Raw genomic sequence first — 22,247 nt, 5'->3', positions numbered from 1 at the left:
AATGACCCCATTATAAAAACTACACCCCCCAAAGTATTCAAAATGACATTCAGTCAGCGTTTTAACCCTTTAGGTGTTTCACACGAATAGCAGCAAAGTGAAGGAGAAAATTCACAATCTTCATTTTTTATACTCACATGTTCTTGTAGACCCAATTTTTGAATTTTTACAAGGGGTAAAAGGACAAAATTTTTACTTGTATTTGTAGCCCATTTTCTCTCGAGTAAGCACATACCTCATATGTCTATGTAAAGTGTTCGGCGGGCGCAGTAGAGGGCTCAGAAGGGAAGGAGCGACAAGGGGATTTTGGAGAGTACGTTTTTCTGAAATGGTTTTTGGGGGGCATGTTACCTTTAGGAAGCCCTTATGGTGCCAGAACAGCAAAAAAAAAAAACACATGGCATACCATTTTGGAAACTAGACCCCTCGGGGAATGTAACATGGGATAAAGTGAACCTTAATACCCCACAGGTGTTTCACGACTTTTGCAAATGTAAAAAAAAAAAAAAAAATTTACCTAAAATGCTTGTTTTCCCAAAAAAATTTTATTTTTAAAAATGGTAATAGCAGAAAATACCCCTAAAAATTTGAAGCCCAATTTCTCCCGATTCAGAAAACACCCCATATGGGGGTGAAAAGTGCTCTGCTGGCGCACTACAGGTCTCGGAAGAGAAGGAGTCACATTTGGCTTTTTGAACGCAAATATTTCTCTGGGGGCATGCCGCATTTAGGAAGCCCCTATGGTGCCAGAACAGCAAAAAAAAAAACACATGGCATACTATTTTGGAAACTAGACCCCTCGGGGAACGTAACAAGGGGTTAAGTGAACCTTTATACCCCACAGGTGTTTCACGACTTTTGCATATGTAAAAAAAAAAAAATTTTTTTTTACCTAAAATGCTTGTTTTCCCAAAAATTTTACATTTTTAAAAAGGGTAAAAGCAGAAAATACCCCCCAAAATTTGTAACACAATTTCTCCCGAGTACGGCGATACCCCATATGTGACCCTAAACTGTTGCCTTGAAATACGACAGGGCTCCAAAGTGAGAGCGCCATGCGCATTTGAGGCCTAAATTAGGGATTGCATAGGGGTGGACATAGGGGTATTCTACGCCAGTGATTCCCAAACAGGGTGCCTCCAGCTGTTGCAAAACTCCCAGCATGCCTGGACAGTCAACGGCTGTCCGACAATACTGGGAGTTGTTTTGCAACAGCTGGAGGCTCCGTTCTGGAAACAGTGGCGTACCAGACGTTTTTCATTTTTATTGGGGAGGGGAGGGGGGCTGTGTAGGGGTATGTGTATATGTAGTGTTTTTTACTTTTTATTTTATTTTTTGTGGTAGTGTAGTGTAGTGTTTTTAGGGTACAGTCACACGGGCGGGGGTTCACAGTAGTTTCTCGCTGGCAATTTGAGCTGCAGCAGAAAGTTTGCGGCAGCTCAAATTTGCAGCCAGATACTTACTGTAATCCTCCGCCCATGTGAGTGTACCCTGTACGTTCACATTGGGGGGACATCCAGCTGTTGCATAACTACAACTCCCAGCATGCCCGTTGGCTGTCGGTGACTGCTGAGAGTTGCAGTTTTGCAACAACTGTAGGCACACTGGTTATGTATCACTGAGTTTGTGACCTAACTCAGTGTTTCACAACCAGTGTGCCTCCAGCTGTTGCAAAACTACAACTCCCAGCATGTACGGTGCATGGTGTACGGTGACTGCTGAGAGTTGTAGTTTGCAACAGCTGGAGGCACACCGGTCGTGAAACACTGAGTTAGGTAAAAAAAAACTCTGAGTTTCACAACCAGTGTGCCTTCAGCTGTTGCAAAACTACAACTCTCAGCAGTCATCGACAGCCAACGGGCATGCTGGGAGTTGTAGTTATGCAACCAGCAGATGCACCACTACAACTCCCAGCATGCACTTTAGCTGTTTGTGCAAGCTGGGAGTTGTAGTTAGACAACAGCTGAAGGTACACGTTTCCATAGAAAGAATGTGCCTCCAGCTGTTGCAAAACCATAAGTCCCAGCATGCCCATAAGGGAATGCTGGGAGTTGTGGTGGTCTGCCTCCTGCTGTTGCATAACTACAGCTCCCAGCATGCCCTTTTTGCATGCTGGGAGCTGTTGCTAAGCAACAGCAGGAGGCTGTCACTCACCTCCAACGATCCAGACGCTGCAGGTCAGTCCCGCCGCCGCAGCTGCTCCTGGGGCCCCGATCCCAACAGGGGCGCCGGGGATCGGGGTCCCCAGCACCCGGGGTGCACGTCCCGCACCCGCTCACGTCCTCCAGAAGAGGGGCGGAGCGGGAGTGACACCCGCAGCAGGCGCCCTGATTGGTCGGCCGGTAATCCGGCCGACGAATCAGGGCGATCGTGAGGTGGCACCAGTGCCACCTCACCCCTGCAGGCTCTGGCTGTTCGGGGCCGTCAGAGACGGCCCCGAACAGCCAGTAATTCCGGGTCACTGGAGACCCGATTGACCCGGAATCGCCGCAGATCGCTGGACAGAATTGTCCAGCGATCTGCGGCGATCGCCGACATGGGGGGGCATAATGACCCCCCTGGGCGATATGCCGGGATGCCTGCTGAACGATTTCAGCAGGCATCCGGCTCCGGTCCCCAACCGGCTAGCGGTGGGGGCCGGAATTCCCACGGGCGTATGGATACGCCCTCGGTCCTTAAGGACTCGGGATTCAGGGCGTATCCATACGCCCTATGTCCTGAAGAGGTTAAGGACTCAGCCCATTTGCGCCTTAAGGACTCAGACAATTTTATTTTGACGTTTTTTGTTTTTTCCTCCTCCCCTTCAAACAATCATTTGTTTTTTGCACGACCAGTTGTCCATTGTAATGCCATCACTTACGTTACCATAAAATGTATGGCGCAACCAAAAAAATACTATTTGTGTGGGGAAATTAAAAAGAAAGCCGCAATTTTGCAAATTTTGGAAGGTTTTGTTTTTACGCTGTACAATTTACGGTAAAAATTTGTTCTTAATTCTTTGGGTCAATACCATTAAAATGATACCCATGATAACATACTTTTCTATTACTGTTGCGCTTAAAAAAAATCGCAAACTGTTTAACCAAATTAGTACGTTTAAAATCCCCCTATTTTGAAGACCTATTACTTTTTCATTTTTCTGTATAAGCGGCAGTATGAGGGCTCATTTTTTGCACCGTGATCTGCACTTTTTATTGATACCATATTTGCTTATATAAAACTTTTAATACATTTTTTATAATTTTTTTTGGGAATTAAATGTTATAAAAAAGCAGCTATTTTGGACTTTTTTTTTTACGTTCATGCTATTCACCGTACGGTATCCTTAACATTTTATTTTAATAGTTGTGATATTTACACATGCGGTGATAGCAAATATGTATATAAAATATTTCTTTTACACTTTTTTTGTGGGGGGGGGATAGGGAAAATGGCACAATTTAAATTTTTATTGTGGAGGGGTTTTTCACATTTTTTTACTTTTTATTTTTTTTACTTTTATTTTTACACTTTAATAGCATTTATCATTCGATTGCTAATACTGTTCAGTGCTATGCATAGGACATAGCCCTGATCAGTATTACCGGTCATCTTCTGCTCTGGTCTGCTCGATCGCAGACAAGAGCAGAAGACCCGAGGAAGGTAGTGGAGGCAGTGGAGGTTAAGTACCAGCTCACCAGGATGTACATTTATGTCCTGCGTCGTTAAGGGGTTAAAGGCTTTACAGCGGTTTTTGGGCTTTGCGAATTATTACAGAAAATGTATTAACATTTTTTCTATCATCGCAAAACCATTCACTAATTTGACTCGCAAAAAGGCAGATCTGGTCAATTGGTTTACAGAGGCGGTAGCAGCTTTTGAACATCTTAAAGTGTGTATTGTGGAGATTGATGCTTCTGAGGTTGGTGTTGGAGCAGTATTGTCACAGGGAACTGCTTCACTTACTCATTTACATCCTTGAGCTTTTTTTCTCGTAAATTGTCTGCAGCAGAACGAAATTATGACGTCTGAAATCGGGAACTTTTGGCTATCAAGTGGGCTTTTGAGGAATGGAAACATTATCTGAAGGGGGTGGGACATCAGGTTACAGTTATTACAGATAACAAAAATGTTACCTTCCTAGAATCTGCTAAATGTCTCAATCCTCGTCAGGCTCATTGGGCCTTGTTCTTTACTCGTTTTAATTTTGTGATAACATATTGTCCGGGTACAAAGAATGTCAAGGCTGATGCCTTATCTCGGAATTTTAATTGCTTCTCAGCCTATTGACTCTGATCCTGAGACAATTCTCCCGGAAGGTTTGGTAATTTCAGCAGTGTCCTCAGATTTAACATCTGATATTTTAAATAATCAAGGTTTGGTTTCTTCAGAGACTCCTTGTGACAAGATGTCTGTACACACTAAGTTTCGTCATCGAATTATTGAGAAAAGTCATTGTTCCCCATTGGCAGGTTATCCTGGAATTCTGGGTACAAAGAAATGGCTTCGGAAGTAATTCTGGTGGCCAACTCTCAATAGGGATGTGGAGGCTTTTGTTGTTCCATGTGAGGTTTGTGCTCGAGCTAAGACTCCTCGGAAATGTCCCGCAGGAGAGTTGTGTCCTCTATCTATTCCTAAGAGGCCTTGGACTCATATTTCAATGGATTTTATGACTGATCTGCCTCCGTCTGAGGGAAAAACTGTTCTATGGCTTGTGGTGGACAGGTTCAGTAAAGAGTGTCATCTTGTTCCTTTGAAGCAACTCCCATCAAAACTCTAGCCAATTTATTTTTAAGACATGTGGTTAGGTACTATGGGGTACCAGAGAATGTTGTATCTGATCGGTCAGACAGAAAGAATAAATATGAATGTCGAACAGTACCTTAGATGTTACGTAGCTCAGCAAAATGAATGGGTCTCTTACTGAGTTTGCCTTAAACAATCGAGAGAATTCCTCTATTGTTATGTCACCATTCTTCTGTGTATATGGATTTCATCCAAGGTTCTCTTTTATGTATTTAGTGATAACCCTGAGGTTGAAACAACTATGAATAAACTGTGCACAGTTTGGGCCCAGGTTCAGGAGAACCTGAGGAAAGTCCAAGAGGTACAAAGTAACTTTGCCAACAAGAGACGCACTTGTGGCTTTCTACAAGAAATTTTACTTCTCAAGGTTCAGTTTGGTAAATTGGCTTCACGTTTTATTGGGCCTTATGAGGTATTGGAAGTCATCAATCCGGTATCTTATATGTTGAAATTACCTAGTTCTTTTAAGATCCATAATGCTTTTCACCGTTCTTTACTTAAATGATATGTTCCTTCTCAAATTCCTGTTTCTGATCCTCCTTTTCCAGTTGAGATTGACGCTGAACTGGAGTATGATGTCTCCAAGATATTGGATAGTCGTAGAGCACAAAACTCTGTCCAAAATTTGGTGCATTGGAAGGGGTATGGTCCTGAGAGGTTGTGGGTACCAGCATCTTCCATTCATGCTTCCACTTTGGTTAAGAGGTTCCACATCTCTCATCCGGACAAACCCAGACCCAAATGTAAGGGTTTGTTGGCCCCACTTAAGAGGGGGGGGGGGTACTGTCAGAACCCTTAGGGTTCATCTACCGTGATAGTGTTTGTTTATTTTGGTTTCTAGGACTAAGCCTCTAGGCTTTTGGGTGTGGTTCAATTGCAGCCTATTGGAGTCCTCCTGTTTTATGCACAGGGGTATATAAGGAAGCCTTTTCCCATTATGCTATGCCTATGAAAGAGCTTGTCTCAGAGTAAATAGTATTATTTCCCTGTGTTTCCTGAAATTGATATATGCTCTTGGCTTGGCTTTCTGACTCCTCTTCTGTATTAGCAAATTTGTACCTCGACTTATCCTGTTGCTGACTCTGACTTTATTGTGTGTTTGTTTAGTTTTCTTTTTGTTAGTTTGTGTGCCTCCAGTTGTTCCCAACCTTTTGTCAGTTTTTTGACTGATAAGGAGTGGAATTCGACACATGCAGGACTAGGGTAGGTAGAAAGGATAAGAGGGATGCCGCTGTGATCTTGGGAAGTATGTGGGTATGGGCGGTGAAAGCCACAAGGAAAATGCATTACTAATAAATAAATCAAAAGAGGCAGCGCTCACCATCCACATTTCTTTATTCAGATTCGTGCATGCATTCAGCGGAGGAGGGAGGGACATGCCGTGGTCTTACACTTCTTCAAGCTGGAGTGCGGTGTGTAGTTTATTATTTTGACTGTGTTGCCCATCACTTATTTAGGAAGGGACATGCACCGTGGTTGTGGACCCGCTGCCTAGGGCAGGTACGCAAGTTGGCAGGGACAGAGGGAGTGGGTAGTTCAGGGCTGCACTCTTTCCCTGCCCTACGTGACATTTTTATTTCGTTTTATGGTTAAAAAAAAATAGAAAACTTATATAGAAAATAGAAAATAGAATATAACTTTTTTATTTTTCCACATACAGAGATATGTTAGGGTATAATTTTTTTTTTGCGCCATGAGCCATAGTTTTTAAAGGTACCACTTTTGCATTATTATGATTTTTTTAATCACTTTTTCTTATGTTTTTTTCTGTGAGGGGATGTGAACAAAAATCAGCAATTTTGGCATTTGGAATGTTTTAGCGTTTACCCCCATCACCGTACAGCATTTGGAATGTGATAATTTACTATTTCGGACAATTATGCATGCAACAATACCAAATATTTGTATTTATTTAGTTTACAGTATTTTATTTGAAAAATGGGGTGATTTTAATTTTTATTGGGGGGTATATTTTTAAAAGCTTTTTTAACTTTTTTGGAAAACTTTTTTGGCCTTTTTAATTTCTTTTCTGTCTGACCACAGTGCCCTCTGTTGACACCTATCCTGCTCTGGACAGTTCCTGACATGGACAGAGGTGTCAGCAGAGAGCACTGTGGTAAGACAGGAAAGAAATTCAAACAGAAATGAAATTCCTCTGTAGTATACAGCAGCTGATAAGTACTGGAAGGATTAAGATTTTTAAATAGAAGTAATTTACAAGTCTTTTTAACTCTCTGGCAACAGTTGATTAAAAAAAAATGTACGCCTTTAACCCCTTAAGGACCAAGGACGTACCGGTACGTCCTTGGTCCTGCTCTTCTGATATAACGCGGGGTTACACAGTAACCCCGCGTCATATCATGGCGGGCCCGGCGTCATAGTGAAGCCGGGACCCGCCTCTAATAGCGCGCAGCGCCGATCGCGGCGCCGCGCGCTATTAACCCTTTAGCCGCGCGCTCAAAGCTGAGCCGCGTGGCTAAAAGTGAAAGTGAAAGTTCCCGGCTAGCTCAGTCGGGCTGTTCGGGATAGCCGCGGCTAAACGCGGAATCCCGAACAGCTGACAGGACAGCGGGAGGGCCCCTTCCTGCCTCCTCGCTGTCCGATCGCCGAATGACTGCTCAGTGCCTGAGATCCAGGCATGAGCAGTCATCCGGCAGAATCGTTGATCACTGGTTTCTTATGAGAAACCAGTGATCAACATAGAAAATCAGTGTGTGCAGTGTTATAGGTCCCTATGGGACCTATAACACTGCACAAAAAAAGTGAAAAAAAAAAGTGAATAAAGATCATTTAACTCCTCCCCTATTAAAAGTTTGAATCACCCCCCTTTTCCAATAAAAAAAAACACAGTGTAAATAAAAATTAAAATAAACATATGTGGTATCACCGCGTGCGGAAATGTCCGAATTATAAAAATATATCATTAATTAAACCGCTCGGTCAATGGCGTGCGCGCAAAAAAATTCCAAATTCCAAAATAGTACATTTTTGGTCACTTTTTATATCATTTAAAAATGAATAAAAAGTGATCAATAAGTCCTATCAATGCAAAAATGGTACCGTTAAAAACTTCAGATCACGGCGCAAAAAATGAGCCCTCATACCGCCCCATACACGGAAAAATAAAAAAGTTATAGGGGTCAGAAGATGACAATTTTAAACGTATTAATTTTCCTGCATGTAGTTATGATTTTTTCCAGAAGTCCGACAAAATCAAACCTATATAAGTAGGGTATCATTTTAATTGTATGGACCTACAGAATACATATCAGGTGTCATTTTTACCAAAAAATGTACTACGTAGAAACGGAAGCCCCCAAAATTTACAAAACAGCGTTTTTTTTTCAATTTTGTCGCACAATGATTTTTTTTCCCGCTTCACCATAGATTTTTGGGCAAAATGACTGACGTCATTACAAAGTAGAATTGGTGGCGCAAAAAATAAGCCATCATATGGATTTTTAGGTGTAAATTTGAAAGAGTTATGATTTTTTAAAGGCAAGGAGCAAAAAACGAAAATGCAAAAACGGAAAAACCTCCGGTCCTTAAGGGGTTAAAGAAGTGACACTTTTGTGTGATCTCTTATAAGACAAGGAGATCCTGACTACAGTGTCCTACAAAATGTTTTTACCTGAAAGTTGTATTTGTAGACGTTGAAAAGGTCTTCAAATTTTTTCCCAGGATTAGGAATTTGAGGAACGAAAATCATCCAAACCCTAAAAATATAAAAAAAATTAGGATAAACAACATTAGGCCTACCTGAGCAACACTAAGAAAAGCACTAGTAAAAGGAAATGTGTCATCTTGATTTTTTACTGATTAACATACATGTAAGTCATGGGTCGGCTCCCATTCTATAACGCAGGGCTACAGCATCGGGCCGGGCACCTAGCAATGGCCGGAACCCATGGCTAATAGTGTGCGGCACTGATCGCTGTGCTGCGCGCTATTAACCCTTTAGACGCAGCATTCAAAGTTGATCGCCACGTCTAAAGTGAAAGTTAATAAATGCCGGTTAGCTCAGGGGGCTGTTCGGGATCAGTGCGGTGAAATTGCCGCATCCCGAACAGCTGTAGGACACGAGGAGGGTCCCCTTACCTGCCTCCTGGTGTCTGGTCGCCGAATGACTGCTCAGTGCCTGAGATCCAGGCATGAGCAGTCAAGCGGCAGAATCATTGAACAATGTTATCCTATGGGATAACAATGCTCAATGTAAAAGATCAGTGTGCTCAGTGTTATAGACTCCTATGGGAGCTATAACATTGAAAAAAAAAGGGGGAAAAAAGTTAATAACGATCATTTAAAAGGGTACTCTGTCCCTAGACATCTTATCCCCTATTCAAAGGATAGGGGATAAGATGTCAGATCGCCGTGGTCCCGCTGCTGGGGACCACGGGGATCACCGCTGCAGCACCCTGCTATCAATACTGCACAGAGCGAGATCGCTCTGCACGTAATGACAGGCAATACAGGGGCCGGAACATCGTTACGTCACGGCTCCGCCCCTCGTGACGTCACGGCCCGCCCCCGTCGATACAAGTCTATGGGAGGGTGGCGTCACGCCCCCTGCCATAGACTTGCATTAAGGGGACGGGCCATGATGTCATGAGGGGCAGAGCCATGATGTCACGCTGCTCCGGCCCCTGTATCGCCCGTCATTATGCACAGAGCGAACTTGCTCTGTGCAGTAATGATAGCGGGGTGCCGCAGCGGGGATCCCAGGGTTCCCCAGCAGCGGGACCGCGGCGATCTGACATCTTATCCCCTATCCTTTGGATAGGGGATAAGATGCCTGGGGCAGAGTACCCCTTTAAGCTTAAAAGTAAGAATCACCCCCCGTTTCCCATTTAAAAAAAAAACTGTGTAAATAAAAATAAACATGTGGTATCGCCGCGTGCGGAAATGTCCGAATTATAAAAATATATCATTAATTAAACTGCACAGTCAATGGTGTACACGCAAAACAATTCCAAAGTCCAAACGTATTTTTTGCCACTTTTTATATCATGAAAAAATGAATAAAAAGCTATCAAAAAGTCCGATCAATACAAAAATGGAACCGCTATAAACTTCAGTTCACGGCGCAAAAAATGAGCCCTCATACCGCAAAAAATTAGCCCTCATACCGCTGAATTCACCATAGATTTGCCTATGATGAAATGCTTCACACAGTATCAGAAGTGGCGTATGGTAGGAGGTAGCCCTGTTGCAGATTTATTATCTGTAATATTGAGCCTCAGGAGCATCAAGTTACTTTTTTGATTCAAATCATTTATGCTATGCATCAGTGTAAATGAAGACAGCTAACATTAATTGCATGTACATCATTAAAATATTATTATAATATAATATGAATAAATAAAAAATAATAAAATATAATATAAAAAAATATTTTTATTTTATTTTAGTAGAGTACATGCAATAAATGTTAGATGTCTTCATTTACACTGATGTATAGCATAAATTATTTAAATAAAAAATTTAACTTTATGCTCCTAATGCTCAATGTTACAGAAAAAAAAATCTGCAACAGGGCTACCATCTACCATCAGCCACGTCTAATAGTGATGGTGTTTATGTGATAAAGGGATCTCTCATGAGCCTCTGGAAATATCTGTGTGAAGCATTTCATCATATGGGCATAGAACATTGATTAAGGGATTTATTTCTGATATTTGGAGTCGGGAAGAAAGTTTTCCCCCGGTACGGGGCAACTGGCATCATTTTTTTCCTTCCTCTGGATCAACACAGTAGGTTTATAGGCTGAAGTTGGTCTTTTTTCAACCTTCTGAACTATGTAACTATTTATATAATATATGTATATATATATATATATATCTAAAGTACATTATTTTTAAGAAGTAAGTCTATAGCACAGTTGTAGGGCTGTTACATATTCTTGTGTTGTTCTGTCATTCATGTTTGTCTCTTTAATTTCTAACGAACATAATTACAAAACAATAAGATGGTGGACATTAATATAGCAAATATGTCTTACCTGTCTGTCCTAATCACAAAAACCACAACTACCAGCAACATAAATGTAACAGCAAGGATAACCAATGCATTTTTATATGTTGATGGTTGCTCATCTGAAAAAGACAAAAGAAAAAAAGAAACCACAGTGTTTACAGGTAAGTTCACACATTGTAAAATGTATTGACATATTTTATGCTCACATTTTCATCCATCATCGGCAAACAAGGATGTAAAAAATAAAAGCGGTACCTTTTTTTGTTTATCACAGACAGGCCACAGGCTTGTTAAGGCCTGGAGCCCACTTAACATTGATTTTTATGCAGAGGATATCAGAGTCTGATCCAATAACATCAATGCATGCCATTATCTGTGCTGAGCTGCTAATGTCCAGACTGGAAGATGCACCATTGGAACAAGGATATATTAATCTGATTTTGTTCCATGAGGACTCCATGTCATCTATGGTAAGGGTGACTGAGTTTCTTAATCATTTTGATCTTTTTCTGCATTGATGATGAATGGAGGAAAAAAAATTTTTTGAGTTCCTTAAGTTGGTACTCTGTCTTAAATTTTCCAGAGCCTAGAACCCTCTGGAAGAGAGAAAGTTTTTGATATCTGAGTATTAAAGTATCAAATAACCTTGACGATTTCCATATTCTTAACTCTAAATTAAATTATTAGTGAGCAGGACTAAAAGCAGAGCCTGGAATGAACTACTAATCTCTAGAGTGGATAAAATAGTTCTAATAAGGACTACTGGTCTTCCAAAATTATCTCTGGAGCAACTCCGACGTGGTTCTAAGAGACACTGTTTAGAAGAATAGCTGCTCCTTTTAATTCTTTAACCCCTTAAGGACGCAGCCCATTTGGGCCTTAAGGACGCAGAAAATTTTATTTTTACGTTTTCATTTTTTCCTCCTCGTCTTCCAAAAATCATAACTCTTTTATATTTTCATCCACAGACTAGTATGAGGACTTGTTTTTTGTGTGACCAGTTGTCGGTTGTAATGCCATCACTCACTTTACCACAAAATGTATGGCACAATCAAAAAAATACTATTTGTGTGGGTAAATTAAAAAGAAAACTGCAATTTTGCTAATTTTGGAAGGATTTGTTTGTTTTTACGCTGTACAATTTACGGTAAAAGTGACATGTGTTCTTATTCTTTGGGTCAATACGATTAAAATGATACCTGTGATAACATACTTTTCTATTACTGTTGCACATAAAAAAAATCACAAACTTTTTAACCAAATTAGTACGTTTAAGATCCCCCTATTTTGAAGACCTATAACTTTTTCATTTTTCCGTATAAGCGGCGGTATGAGGGCTCATTTTTTGCGCTGTGATCTGTACTTTTTATTGATACCATATTTGCTTATATAAAACTTTTAATACATTTTTTATAAATTTTGTTGGAATAAAATGTTATAAAAAGCATCTATTTTGGACTTTTTTTTTTTTACATTCACGCCATTCACCGTACGGTATCATTAACATTTTATTTTAATAGTTCAGATATTTAGGCACACGGCGATACCAAATATGTATATAAAATATTTTTTTAACACTTTTTGGGGGTGAAATAGGGAAAATGGGGCAATTTACGTTTTTATTGGGGGAGGGGGTTTTTCACATTTTTTTTACTTTATTTTTTCTATTCATAGCAATCATTCGATTGCTAATCCTGTTCAGTGCTATGTTAGGACATAGCACTGATCAGAGTTATCGGTCATCTTCTGCTCTGGTCTGCAGGAAGGCAGATCAGAGCAGAAGACTCCCGGAAGACAGTGGAGGCAGGGGAGGGGACCTCCGGCTGCCGTGCTGGATGATTGGATCGCTGCGGCAGCGCTGCGGGCGATCCGATCATCCAATTAAGTGACCGCGATGCTGCAGATGCCGTGATCTGTATTGATCACGGCATCTGAGGGGTTAATGGCGGACATCCGCGGGATCATGGATGTCCGCCACTACCGGCGGGTCCCTGGCTGTGATCAACAGCCGGGACCTGCCACGCATGATCCGGCATTGCTCCGATGCCCGCGGTTATGCTTAGGACGTAAATGTACGTCCTGGTGCGTTAAGTACCACGTCACCGGGACGTACATTTATGGCGCTCGTCGTTAAGGGGTTAAAATGGGGTTGGAAGAGGACTTGCATCAAAATGTATAATTCAATCAACAGTTTATTTAAATTTTTATTTTTCACAGAATATATTATTGTCCAATTTGTTTGTAAAGGGTTGGGGCTAGATCAGACACCAGTTGTCATATCTAGTAAATCCTTTTTCAAGAGTTCTTGGTGGAATGGTAAAATATTGTGCCGTAGGTAAATGCCGTATTTACCTAGAATTGGCATATTAGGGGAAGACAGAGGACTAACAGTGCAAAAACAAAAAAAAAAAGTCTAAAAGGGTTAAAGAGGATGTGTGGCCAACCCCCCAAAAATTACATTGCATTATTATTAGATATAATTTTTACAGCTTCTTATCACGCTCTTCTGTTCCTGAAATATAAGGGTTTTATAGTTTGACAATTCTGGGAATCAGTCAGATTGGCCTGAAGTGTTTATAATGGGAGTGAATATAAGATGATGCGTGGAATTATGCAGTCATAGGGTGCAAATGTTTTATTTTGAGGGGCGAGTATGCTGAATACATATTGTACCCCCTAACTGTATAATCATGCCCATTACCGGATGTATATTCACTCCCATCATCAAATTAAGTTCATGCCCATATGACTGATTCCCTGAATTATTAGATGAACTATAAACCCACACATCTCGGGAATAAGAGGGCATAACAAGAAACTGTAAAAGGTGTGTTATCATGGCACTATAAGCTACGTAATGATAGTCTTATTTTTAGGGCTTGCTATACTTTTCTGATGCTATATGTAGTGTGCACTGCCAATCCTCCAAACTGGCTGACAAAACACAGCGCCTCAGGATATGCAATCGCTGCACAGGGTAGGAAGGAGGAAGTGATGTAACAGCAGAGGGTCATGAAACCAGAAAGTAAAGAACAATGTGGATTATAGTCATTGATGGGAAATATGAAAAGATACTAATAACTCCCTATGGTGTGTTCCTATAAATTTCACCAATAACACATATACAGTCATGGCCGTAAATGTTGGCACCCCTGAAATTTTTCGAGAAAATGAAGTATTTCTCACAGAAAAGGTTTGCAGTAACACATGTTTTGCTACACACGTGTTTATTCCCTTTGTGTGTATTGGAACTAAACCAAAAAAGGGAGGGAAAAAAGCTAAATTGGACATAATGTCATACCAAAGTCCAAAAATCGTCTGGACAAAATTATTGGCACCCTTAACTTATTATTTGGTTGTACACCCTTTGGAAAAAATTACTGAAATCAGTCTGTTCCTATAACCATCAATAAGCTTCTTACACCTCTCAGCTGGAATGTTGGACCACTCTACTTTGCAAACTGCTCCAGGTCTCCCTTATTGGAAGGGCGCCTTTTGTCAATAGCAATTTTAAGATCTCTCCACAGGTGTTCAATGGGATTTAGATCTGGACTCATTGCTGGCCACTTCATTACTCTAATTTTGGCAAAATGTAGTCTTGCATGTTTATGTCTCTGTGTCAGCAGTGGGGTCCTCCTTGGTCTCCTGCCATAGCGATTAATTTCATTTAAATGTCGACGGATAGTTTGCGCTAACACTGATGCTCCCTGAGCCTGCAGGACAGCTGGAATATGTTTGGAACTTGTTTGGGGCTGCTTATCCACCATCCGGACTATCCTGCGTTGACACCTTTCATCAATTTTTCTCTTTCAGGTGTGATTTTTATATTGCCCACACATGTTACTTGCCCCAGATGAGTTTAAAGGAGCATCACAATTTTGAAAGGGTGCCAATGATTTTGTCCAGCCCATTTTTGGAGCTTGGTGTGACATTATGTCCAATTTGCTTTTTTTGCTCCCTTTTTTTGGTTTAGTTCCAATACACACAAACATGTGTATAGCAAAACATGTGTTACTGCAATTCTTTTCTCTGAGAAATACTTCATTTTCTAGAAAATTTTTAGGGATGCCAACATTTACGCCCATGACTGTTTAGGCTTAGGCAATGTTGAATAGTAATTGGTGGGACAACCCCATTAATATATCACTTCAATGGAATTCCTGCAGAAGAAATTTTGCTGTGTGAATGGGACAGCAGAATTCCATTAAAGTGTTTTGGCTATAAATGTATGCAGAATTTTTATGCGGAATTCTATGCAAAAGCTCTGGCGTATGAACATAGCCTTATTATACATAACACAGCAGACAAAAATGGTCTGGGGGGGGGGGGGGAGACAGTCCTTCCATGTAGTAGGAAACTAATAATTTCTGTGAACTAATAAGTTGAGATTATGCAAAACATTTATGCTCGAATGGTGAGAGTTTAAATGGGCACTCTCATTAAAATTAATGTTTGCTATTGCACTCCTTATGGTAAATAATAAATCTTTCTAATATACTTTGTTTAAAAAAAGAAAAGTTTTCTGTGTTTTATTTGTGTTTTAAAAAAAGCTGCCACTAGGTGTCTCCCTACTTGTCCAGAGAACATTTCCCTCCACCTTTTGCACAGATTTGGACTCCTGCTGGCCTGGCAGAAGTCCAAACTCAGGAAATGCAGCCTGGAATGCTGAGAGGGTGTGTGCAGCCTTATCCAATCATAGCTCCTCTCACACTTAAGTGCCGCTTTCTGTTGTTTGCAAAGTAAGGGAGGAAGTTCTCCCCTGTATGGCTTCAGATGACGTCACACCTGCTCGGTACTTAAGCAACACTTAAGTCTGTTAACCTGAACCTTATCATGATGGGGGCAGTGAATAGGGACGACAATAAAATTTATCAAGTTAATGAGAGGTACTCCTTAAAGCAGATTAGTGTGTCGCTTGATGAAGCTGCACAAGTGAAAGTATTCAAATGAGATATTGGCAAGGATGACAGTGGTAAAATACTTCCTTGTGAGATCACTTTTTACATGCACTTCATTGTATTTTTCTTAATTTTTTATGTAACTTGGTCCATCACCTTTAGGCCATGTTTACATGTCGGAATTTCCATACTGTATTCTGCATTGGAATTTGGCACAGAGATTTCGCTGCAGCAGGGTCCCGTTGAGTTCACTGGGATTCTGTTGCGCTGTGCACAGAGCGAAATTTCCGTGCCAGATGTTTCAGGCATGGAAATTCCCAATTCCCTGTCCACAGAAAGAATAAACTTGTTTATTCTTTCTGTGGACTCTGCACAGAATGCATAGCCGTCTATGAGACGGCGCATTCTCGTGCAGTCCTAGCGGCAGGTTTTGAGTCTTCCACGACGGAATATATTTTTCCAAGTATTCCAAAAATTATCCCTTTTTGGCTGCATTCACATCTCGATTTTGCAATACGATTACCGTATCAGGTTTATTGTAAAAAAAAAAAACGTATGTCTCAAAACCGGACCAAACCGTATACAACCGTATATACCTCTGTATGGTTTTAAATCGTATACGGTTTGAAGACGGATGTCCGTTTGCATGCGGTTTAATACAGAAAAAAATAAATAAAAGGATACGGTTTTATGTTGTCCTTAATTAAATAAAATTCTTCTTGTTCTATTTGTGGGAAGAACTTTCGGCGTGCACTGCGAATGTGCAAACTGCAAAACCGTATTGTGCAAACCGGATGGCACCACAAATACAGTTCAGTACAGTTCCCATAGACCACCATTTTAAAATGTATACGGGATGTATCCAGTTTTTCACCCAGACATATGGGAAAAAAACGGATAAAACCGTAAATGATGCTAAACGTACACAACAGGATGCTACGTTTGGCATACGGTTTTCAATGACATGTCTATACATACGGTTTGCAATACGGTTCCATGCGATTTGTACACTGAAACCGTATACGGGAACCGTATTGCAAAAATGAGATGTGAATGCAGCCTTTGGGAGTAGCAAAAGGCTTTGAGTCTGATAAGTGAAAAAAAAATGGCATGGATTTTTCCAAGCATTCAAAAAATTATCCCATTTTGGGAACAGCAACAGGTTTTCAGTCTGGCAAGTGAAGAAGACACCATGGTTATTTCCAAGCATTCCAAAAATGATCCCTTTTAAGGAGTTGAAAAACGATTGGTGTCCCAAAATAGTGTAGAAGACATTTTTTGTCAAAGCTGAAAAAAGTATTCCTTTTTTGGGGATCAAGAGTTGTGTATGTGTATTCCTGGTTGAAAATACCATAAGCAACAGTGATGGCAGACTTGTGGGTTAAGTTGTAGCCAGTGTACAGCAGGAGGTTTGAAAAATAAGTTTTCAAAATGTTTTTACATTTTTACAAGACTAGAGGGATTGGTAGAAGCCACCATCAGAGGCGCATCTAAAAATTAGTTGGACCCCAATGCAAAATCTGTAACAGGGCCCCATGTTTACCATGTGCCATTTAAACTACTAATGGCTTCTTATGGCAAAAAGGTGCCATGGGGGTCCTTTCAGTCACAGAACCCTGGTGCGACTGTTACCTTGCACCCCCTATAGTTACACCACATGCCAGCATACAACAGGAGGAGGCAGACTGGTAAGAGTTGAAGAAGCCAGCAGACAGCAGGTTTTCAAACTGAGGTTTATCAAATTAAAAAGGAAGTTTTTCCACATTAATAAAGGCCTTGTTGAAGGTAGCAGAAGCAAGGGTGAGGCCGGACTAGAGGGACTGGATGTAGGCAGAGTACAGTAGGAGTAAGGGGACTGGTAAAAGTTGCAGAACACAGCAGGAGGTTTAGAAATGTAGGTTTTTCAAATTTTGCAACGTATGCACTGTGCTGCACAGAGACAACTGCATGGAGTGTCCTACCCTCTGCGCCACATGATTGTGCACAGCAGGGACTAATGGTAACACTAGTCAGCAGACTGCAGGCAGTGGTAAAGTAGTGTTAGCTGTAGCCACCAGAGAACAAGCATTGGTAGACTAGGAATACTTGTAGCCAGGCCTTGTGATGTCTCTTCATGAGCTTACTAAGAGGCCTAATTCCTAAAATCGGACCCCGGCTGTACCTTACTTTCTCTCTGCAGATAAAGTACTGTGCCTGGTTTCCTGCATCTGGTAAGATAGTAAAGAATTTTCACACAGCAGGATACAGTAAAAAGCTAGGTACATCACCATCTGACTGTGCCCCTGTTCTAGAAGTTTTTTTTTCTCAAGCCTGCAGATCCAACGCCAGCATCACTGTCACCTGCTCCTGAACTGCTCAGAACAACAAGCCTTCTGACATCCTAATCCTTAAACTTCTCTTTATCATCTTCACCACTCCTTACAGTAAGAACTTCTGATGTCTGATCGTGGCCTGCCTTACAGGATTCCCACTATGCCTACCACCACCAGTCCCCCCAGGGCTATGCTCGGCCACTGTATCCCTTTCCACTTTCTCAGAAACATGCTGACCATGACAAAACTCCTCACCGTGGCTTGAGTTATCTTTTTGCGTAGTAGTAGAGTGGTGGGGGGGTGGATGGGTAAGCAAAGACAGATATATATATACTCGAGTATAAGCCGAGTTTTTCAGCACGATTTTTCGTGCTGAAAACACCCCCCTCGGCTTATACTCGAGTGAACTCTCCACCCGCAGTGGTCTTCAACCTGCGGACCTCCAGAGGTTTCAAAACTACAACTCCCAGCAAGCCCGGGCAGCCATCGGCTGTCCGGGCTTGCTGGGAGTTGTAGTTTTGAAACCTCCGGAGGTCCGCAGGTTGAAGACCACTGCGGCCTTCGACATCATCCAGCCCCCTCTCACCCCCTTTAGTTCTGTACAGTACTCACCTCCGCTCGGCGCTGGTCCGGTGCCGCAGGACTGTCCGGAGAGGAGGTGGTCCGTTGGGATAGTGGTTCCGGGCTGCTATCTTCACCGCCGAGGCCTCTTCTAAGCGCTTCGGGCCCGGCCCCAGAATAGTCACGTTGCCTTGACAACGACGCAGAGGTACGTTCATTGCCAACGTACTTCTGCGTCATTGTCCAGGCAACGCCTCTATTCCGGACCCGCAGCGCGGAGAAGAGGCACCCCCAGTGAAGATAGCAGCCCGGAACCACTATCCCACCGGACGACCTCCTCACCGGACAGCCCTGCAGGACCGGACCAGCTCCGAGCGGAGGTGAGTACTGTACAGAACTAAAGGGGGGCGAGAGGGGTCTGGATGATGTCGAAGGCCGCAGTGGTCTTCAACCTGCGGACCTCCGGAGGTTTCAAAACTACAACTTCCAGCAAGCCCGGACAGCCGATGGCTGCCCAGGCTTGCTGGGAGTTGTAGTTTTGAAACCTCTGGAGGTCCGCAGGTTGAAGACCACTGCGGGCGGATGATAAGAGGATGATGAAGGGGGGGGGGTGTGGGATGATGAAGGGGGGGTGTGGGATGATGAAGGGGGTGTGTGGGATGATGAAGGGTGTGTGTGGGATGATGACAAGGGGATGATGAAGGGGTGTGTGTGTGGGATGATTACAATAGGATGATGAAGGGGGTGGGGATGATGACAAGGGGATGATGAAGGGGGGTGGGGATAATGAAGGGGGGTGTGTGGGATGATGATGAAGGGGGTGGGGATGATGACAAGGGGATGATGAAGGGGGGATGTGTGGGATGATGACAAGGGGATGATGAAGGGGGTGGGGATGATGAGAAGGGGATGATGAAGGGGGGATGTGTGGGATGATGACAAGGGGATGATGAAGGGGGGATGTGTGGGATGATGACAAGGGGATGATGACAGGTGATGATGATGAGGGTCTGGATGATGACAGGCGGTGATGGTGATGAGGATGTTAATGACGGGGGTCTGGATGATGACAGGGGGGGATGATGTATTTCCCACCCTAGGCTTATACTCGAGTCAATAACTTTTCCTGGGATTTTGGGTTGAAATTAGGGGTCTCGGCTTATACTCGGGTCGGCTTATACTCGAGTATATACGGTATGTGGAAACTTACCCCCTTTGTTTCCTAGTTCCTCTGAGCTTCATATGGTGTGCAGCATATGGTCTGAGCATTGACATGCTGACCCATCCACCCCTTTAATCTCTGCAGCAATGCTGGCAGCACTAATACATCTATTTCCCAAAGACAACCTCTGAGTGGAATCGGACCGGTGAAACCACTGTATAGTCTTGCCCACTATGCTGCAGTTCTATTTTAGGATTTTGGCAATCCTCTTATAACCTAGTCCATCCTTATGTAGAGCATCACATTTCTTTTAAGATCCTTCAAAATTTCTTTTACATGAGGTGCCATGTTGAATTTCCAACGACCAGTATTAAAAAGTGTGAGAGTGATAACTCCAATTTTAAGATACCTGGTCCCCATTTACAGCTGAGACCTTGTAACATTAACGGACCACATGACACTAAAGGAATAATGGCTAATTTGGCCCAATTTGCACAAGTCCACTTAGGGGTGTATTCACTTTAGTTGCCAAGATTTAGACAGTAATGGTTGCGGTGAGTTATTTTGCAGGGATAGCAACATTAAACATTCTTATACAGGCTGTGCAATCACTACTTTACATTGTAGCAGAGTGTCATATCTTCAGTGTTGTCACATGAAAATATATAATAAAATATTTACAAAAATGTGAGGGGTGTACTCACTTATGTGAGATACTGTACATCTGTGTTTACAGATTAAGGGCATACCATTAACTCCTCCTTCACTTACCAGTAACAGTGATGTTCCTTCCCCAGACGACTGCTTGACTCCAGTCACTCCACAGTTTGGAGTTGCCACAGTGTATACTTATTTGGCTCCTTACACGAAATGTGTAGATCTGTCTAGGGTCATAACTTGGCAAGGTGAATGAAGTGGAAGAAGCATCCTTCACCTTTAAAACAAAATTGGACATGTGTCAAGCAGAAGGTTAAAACACATTTTAGTTTAGTGGGCAATGTATTTACAAATAGTGTAGCTAGGTGAAGGTCATATCTGAGAAAATTCGCCAGTACTGGAAGTCATTTCTTAAGTCAGTAAGTATGCTATTATGCTACGATTTAAAATGTATGTACTGCACTGTATGTAACTGGAAAAGACAACATATATTTTCACTTTTGTTACATCATAGTTAATTCATAAAAATAAATGTTAATTACATGAATGTGCCCCATCCAGAATGTGCAATAAAAAGTGAAGTACTTGCATGTTCCAAACTCTAGACTCTCCTGTCTCCAGCAAAAACTAATGGATTTCATTTAATTGTGACTCTCTCTTTCTCTCTCTCTCTCTCTCTCTCTCTCTCTCTCTCTCTCTCTCTCTCTCTCTCTATATATATATATATATATATATACTAGCTGAGTACCCGGCGTTGCCCGGTTTTTCCTTCCTAATCCTTGTTGTGGAGGAACATCAACAGAGGAAGCCTTTGACTTCATATCCATCCTCATATATTGTTGTCATATCACAACCCCCTATCCTGACCTCCTATCTCGACCTCCTATCCCGTCCTCATATCCAGACCTCCTATCCCGTCCTCCTATCTTGACCTCCTATCCCGTCCTCATATCCCGACCTCCTACCCCATCTTCGTATCTTGATCTCCTATCTCGACCTCCTATCCTGACCTCCTATCCCGACCTCCTATCCAGACCTCATATCCCATCCTCCTATCTCATCCTCCTATCCCGACCTCCTATCTGAACCTCCTATCCCGTCCTCATATCACGACCTCCTATCCTGACCTCCTATCCCGACCTCCTTTCCCGTACTTATATCTCGACCTCCTATCTCGACCTCCTATCCCGACCTCCTATCCCGTCCTCCTATCCCGTCCTCCTATCTCGATCTCCTATATCATCCTCATATCTCAACCTCCTATATTGACCTCCTATCTCGACCTCCTATCCTGACCTCCTACTCCCGACCTCCTATCTCGTCCTCATATCCCGACCCGTACTATGTGTACCAGGTATTGAAATGTCTCCAAGCGTACAGAAGTTATGTGGGAATATACATTTCCTTCTGATTTGCATGGGACTTTAAACAAAAAACCTGACCCTGGCAAATAGGGGTGAGTAAGGGTTAAATTACCTATCCTATGTTTGCTGCTGACATTTAAGTAACATGTGTGCCAAGTTTCATGTTAATATCTTTAGCCGTTTGGACGTGATGCTGGAACATACATACACACATACACACACACGTTAAGTTTTATATATATAAATATTAGCTAAGTACCCGGTTGCCTGTTTTTTCCTTCCTATTCCTTGTTGGGGAGGAAGATCAACAGAAGAAGCTTTTGACTTCATATCCGTCCTCATATATTGTTGTCATATCACAACCCCCTATCCCGACCTCCTATCTCGACCTCCTATCCCGTCCTCATATCCAGACCTCCTATCCCGTCCTCCTATCTCGACCTCCTATCCCGTTCTCATATCCCGACCTCCTATCCCGTCCTCGTATCTTGATCTCCTATCTCTACCTCCTATCCTGACCTCCTATCCCAACCTC

General features: G+C 42.2%; 1 protein-coding gene across 1 annotated transcript in view; it reads right to left on the bottom strand.

The window, feature by feature from the left end:
• The window catches only part of IL2RG (interleukin 2 receptor subunit gamma), a 128,962-nt gene that overhangs the window by 15,691 nt on the left and 91,024 nt on the right, over nucleotides 1–22,247 (bottom strand). Inside the window, exons 5-7 of the mRNA XM_056538697.1 lie at nucleotides 20,463–20,625; nucleotides 10,784–10,877; nucleotides 8,417–8,501 (exon numbers count right to left, since the gene is read on the bottom strand). Coding sequence (XP_056394672.1) covers nucleotides 8,417–8,501; nucleotides 10,784–10,877; nucleotides 20,463–20,625 — 342 coding nt within the window. The remainder of the gene's footprint in view (nucleotides 1–8,416; nucleotides 8,502–10,783; nucleotides 10,878–20,462; nucleotides 20,626–22,247) is intronic.

Source organism: Hyla sarda, chromosome 9 (assembly GCF_029499605.1).
Source record: "Hyla sarda isolate aHylSar1 chromosome 9, aHylSar1.hap1, whole genome shotgun sequence".
Lineage (NCBI taxonomy): Eukaryota > Metazoa > Chordata > Amphibia > Anura > Hylidae > Hyla > Hyla sarda.
The sequence above is the reverse complement of the archived record's forward strand: the minus strand, read 5'-3'. Positions and strand labels throughout refer to the sequence as shown.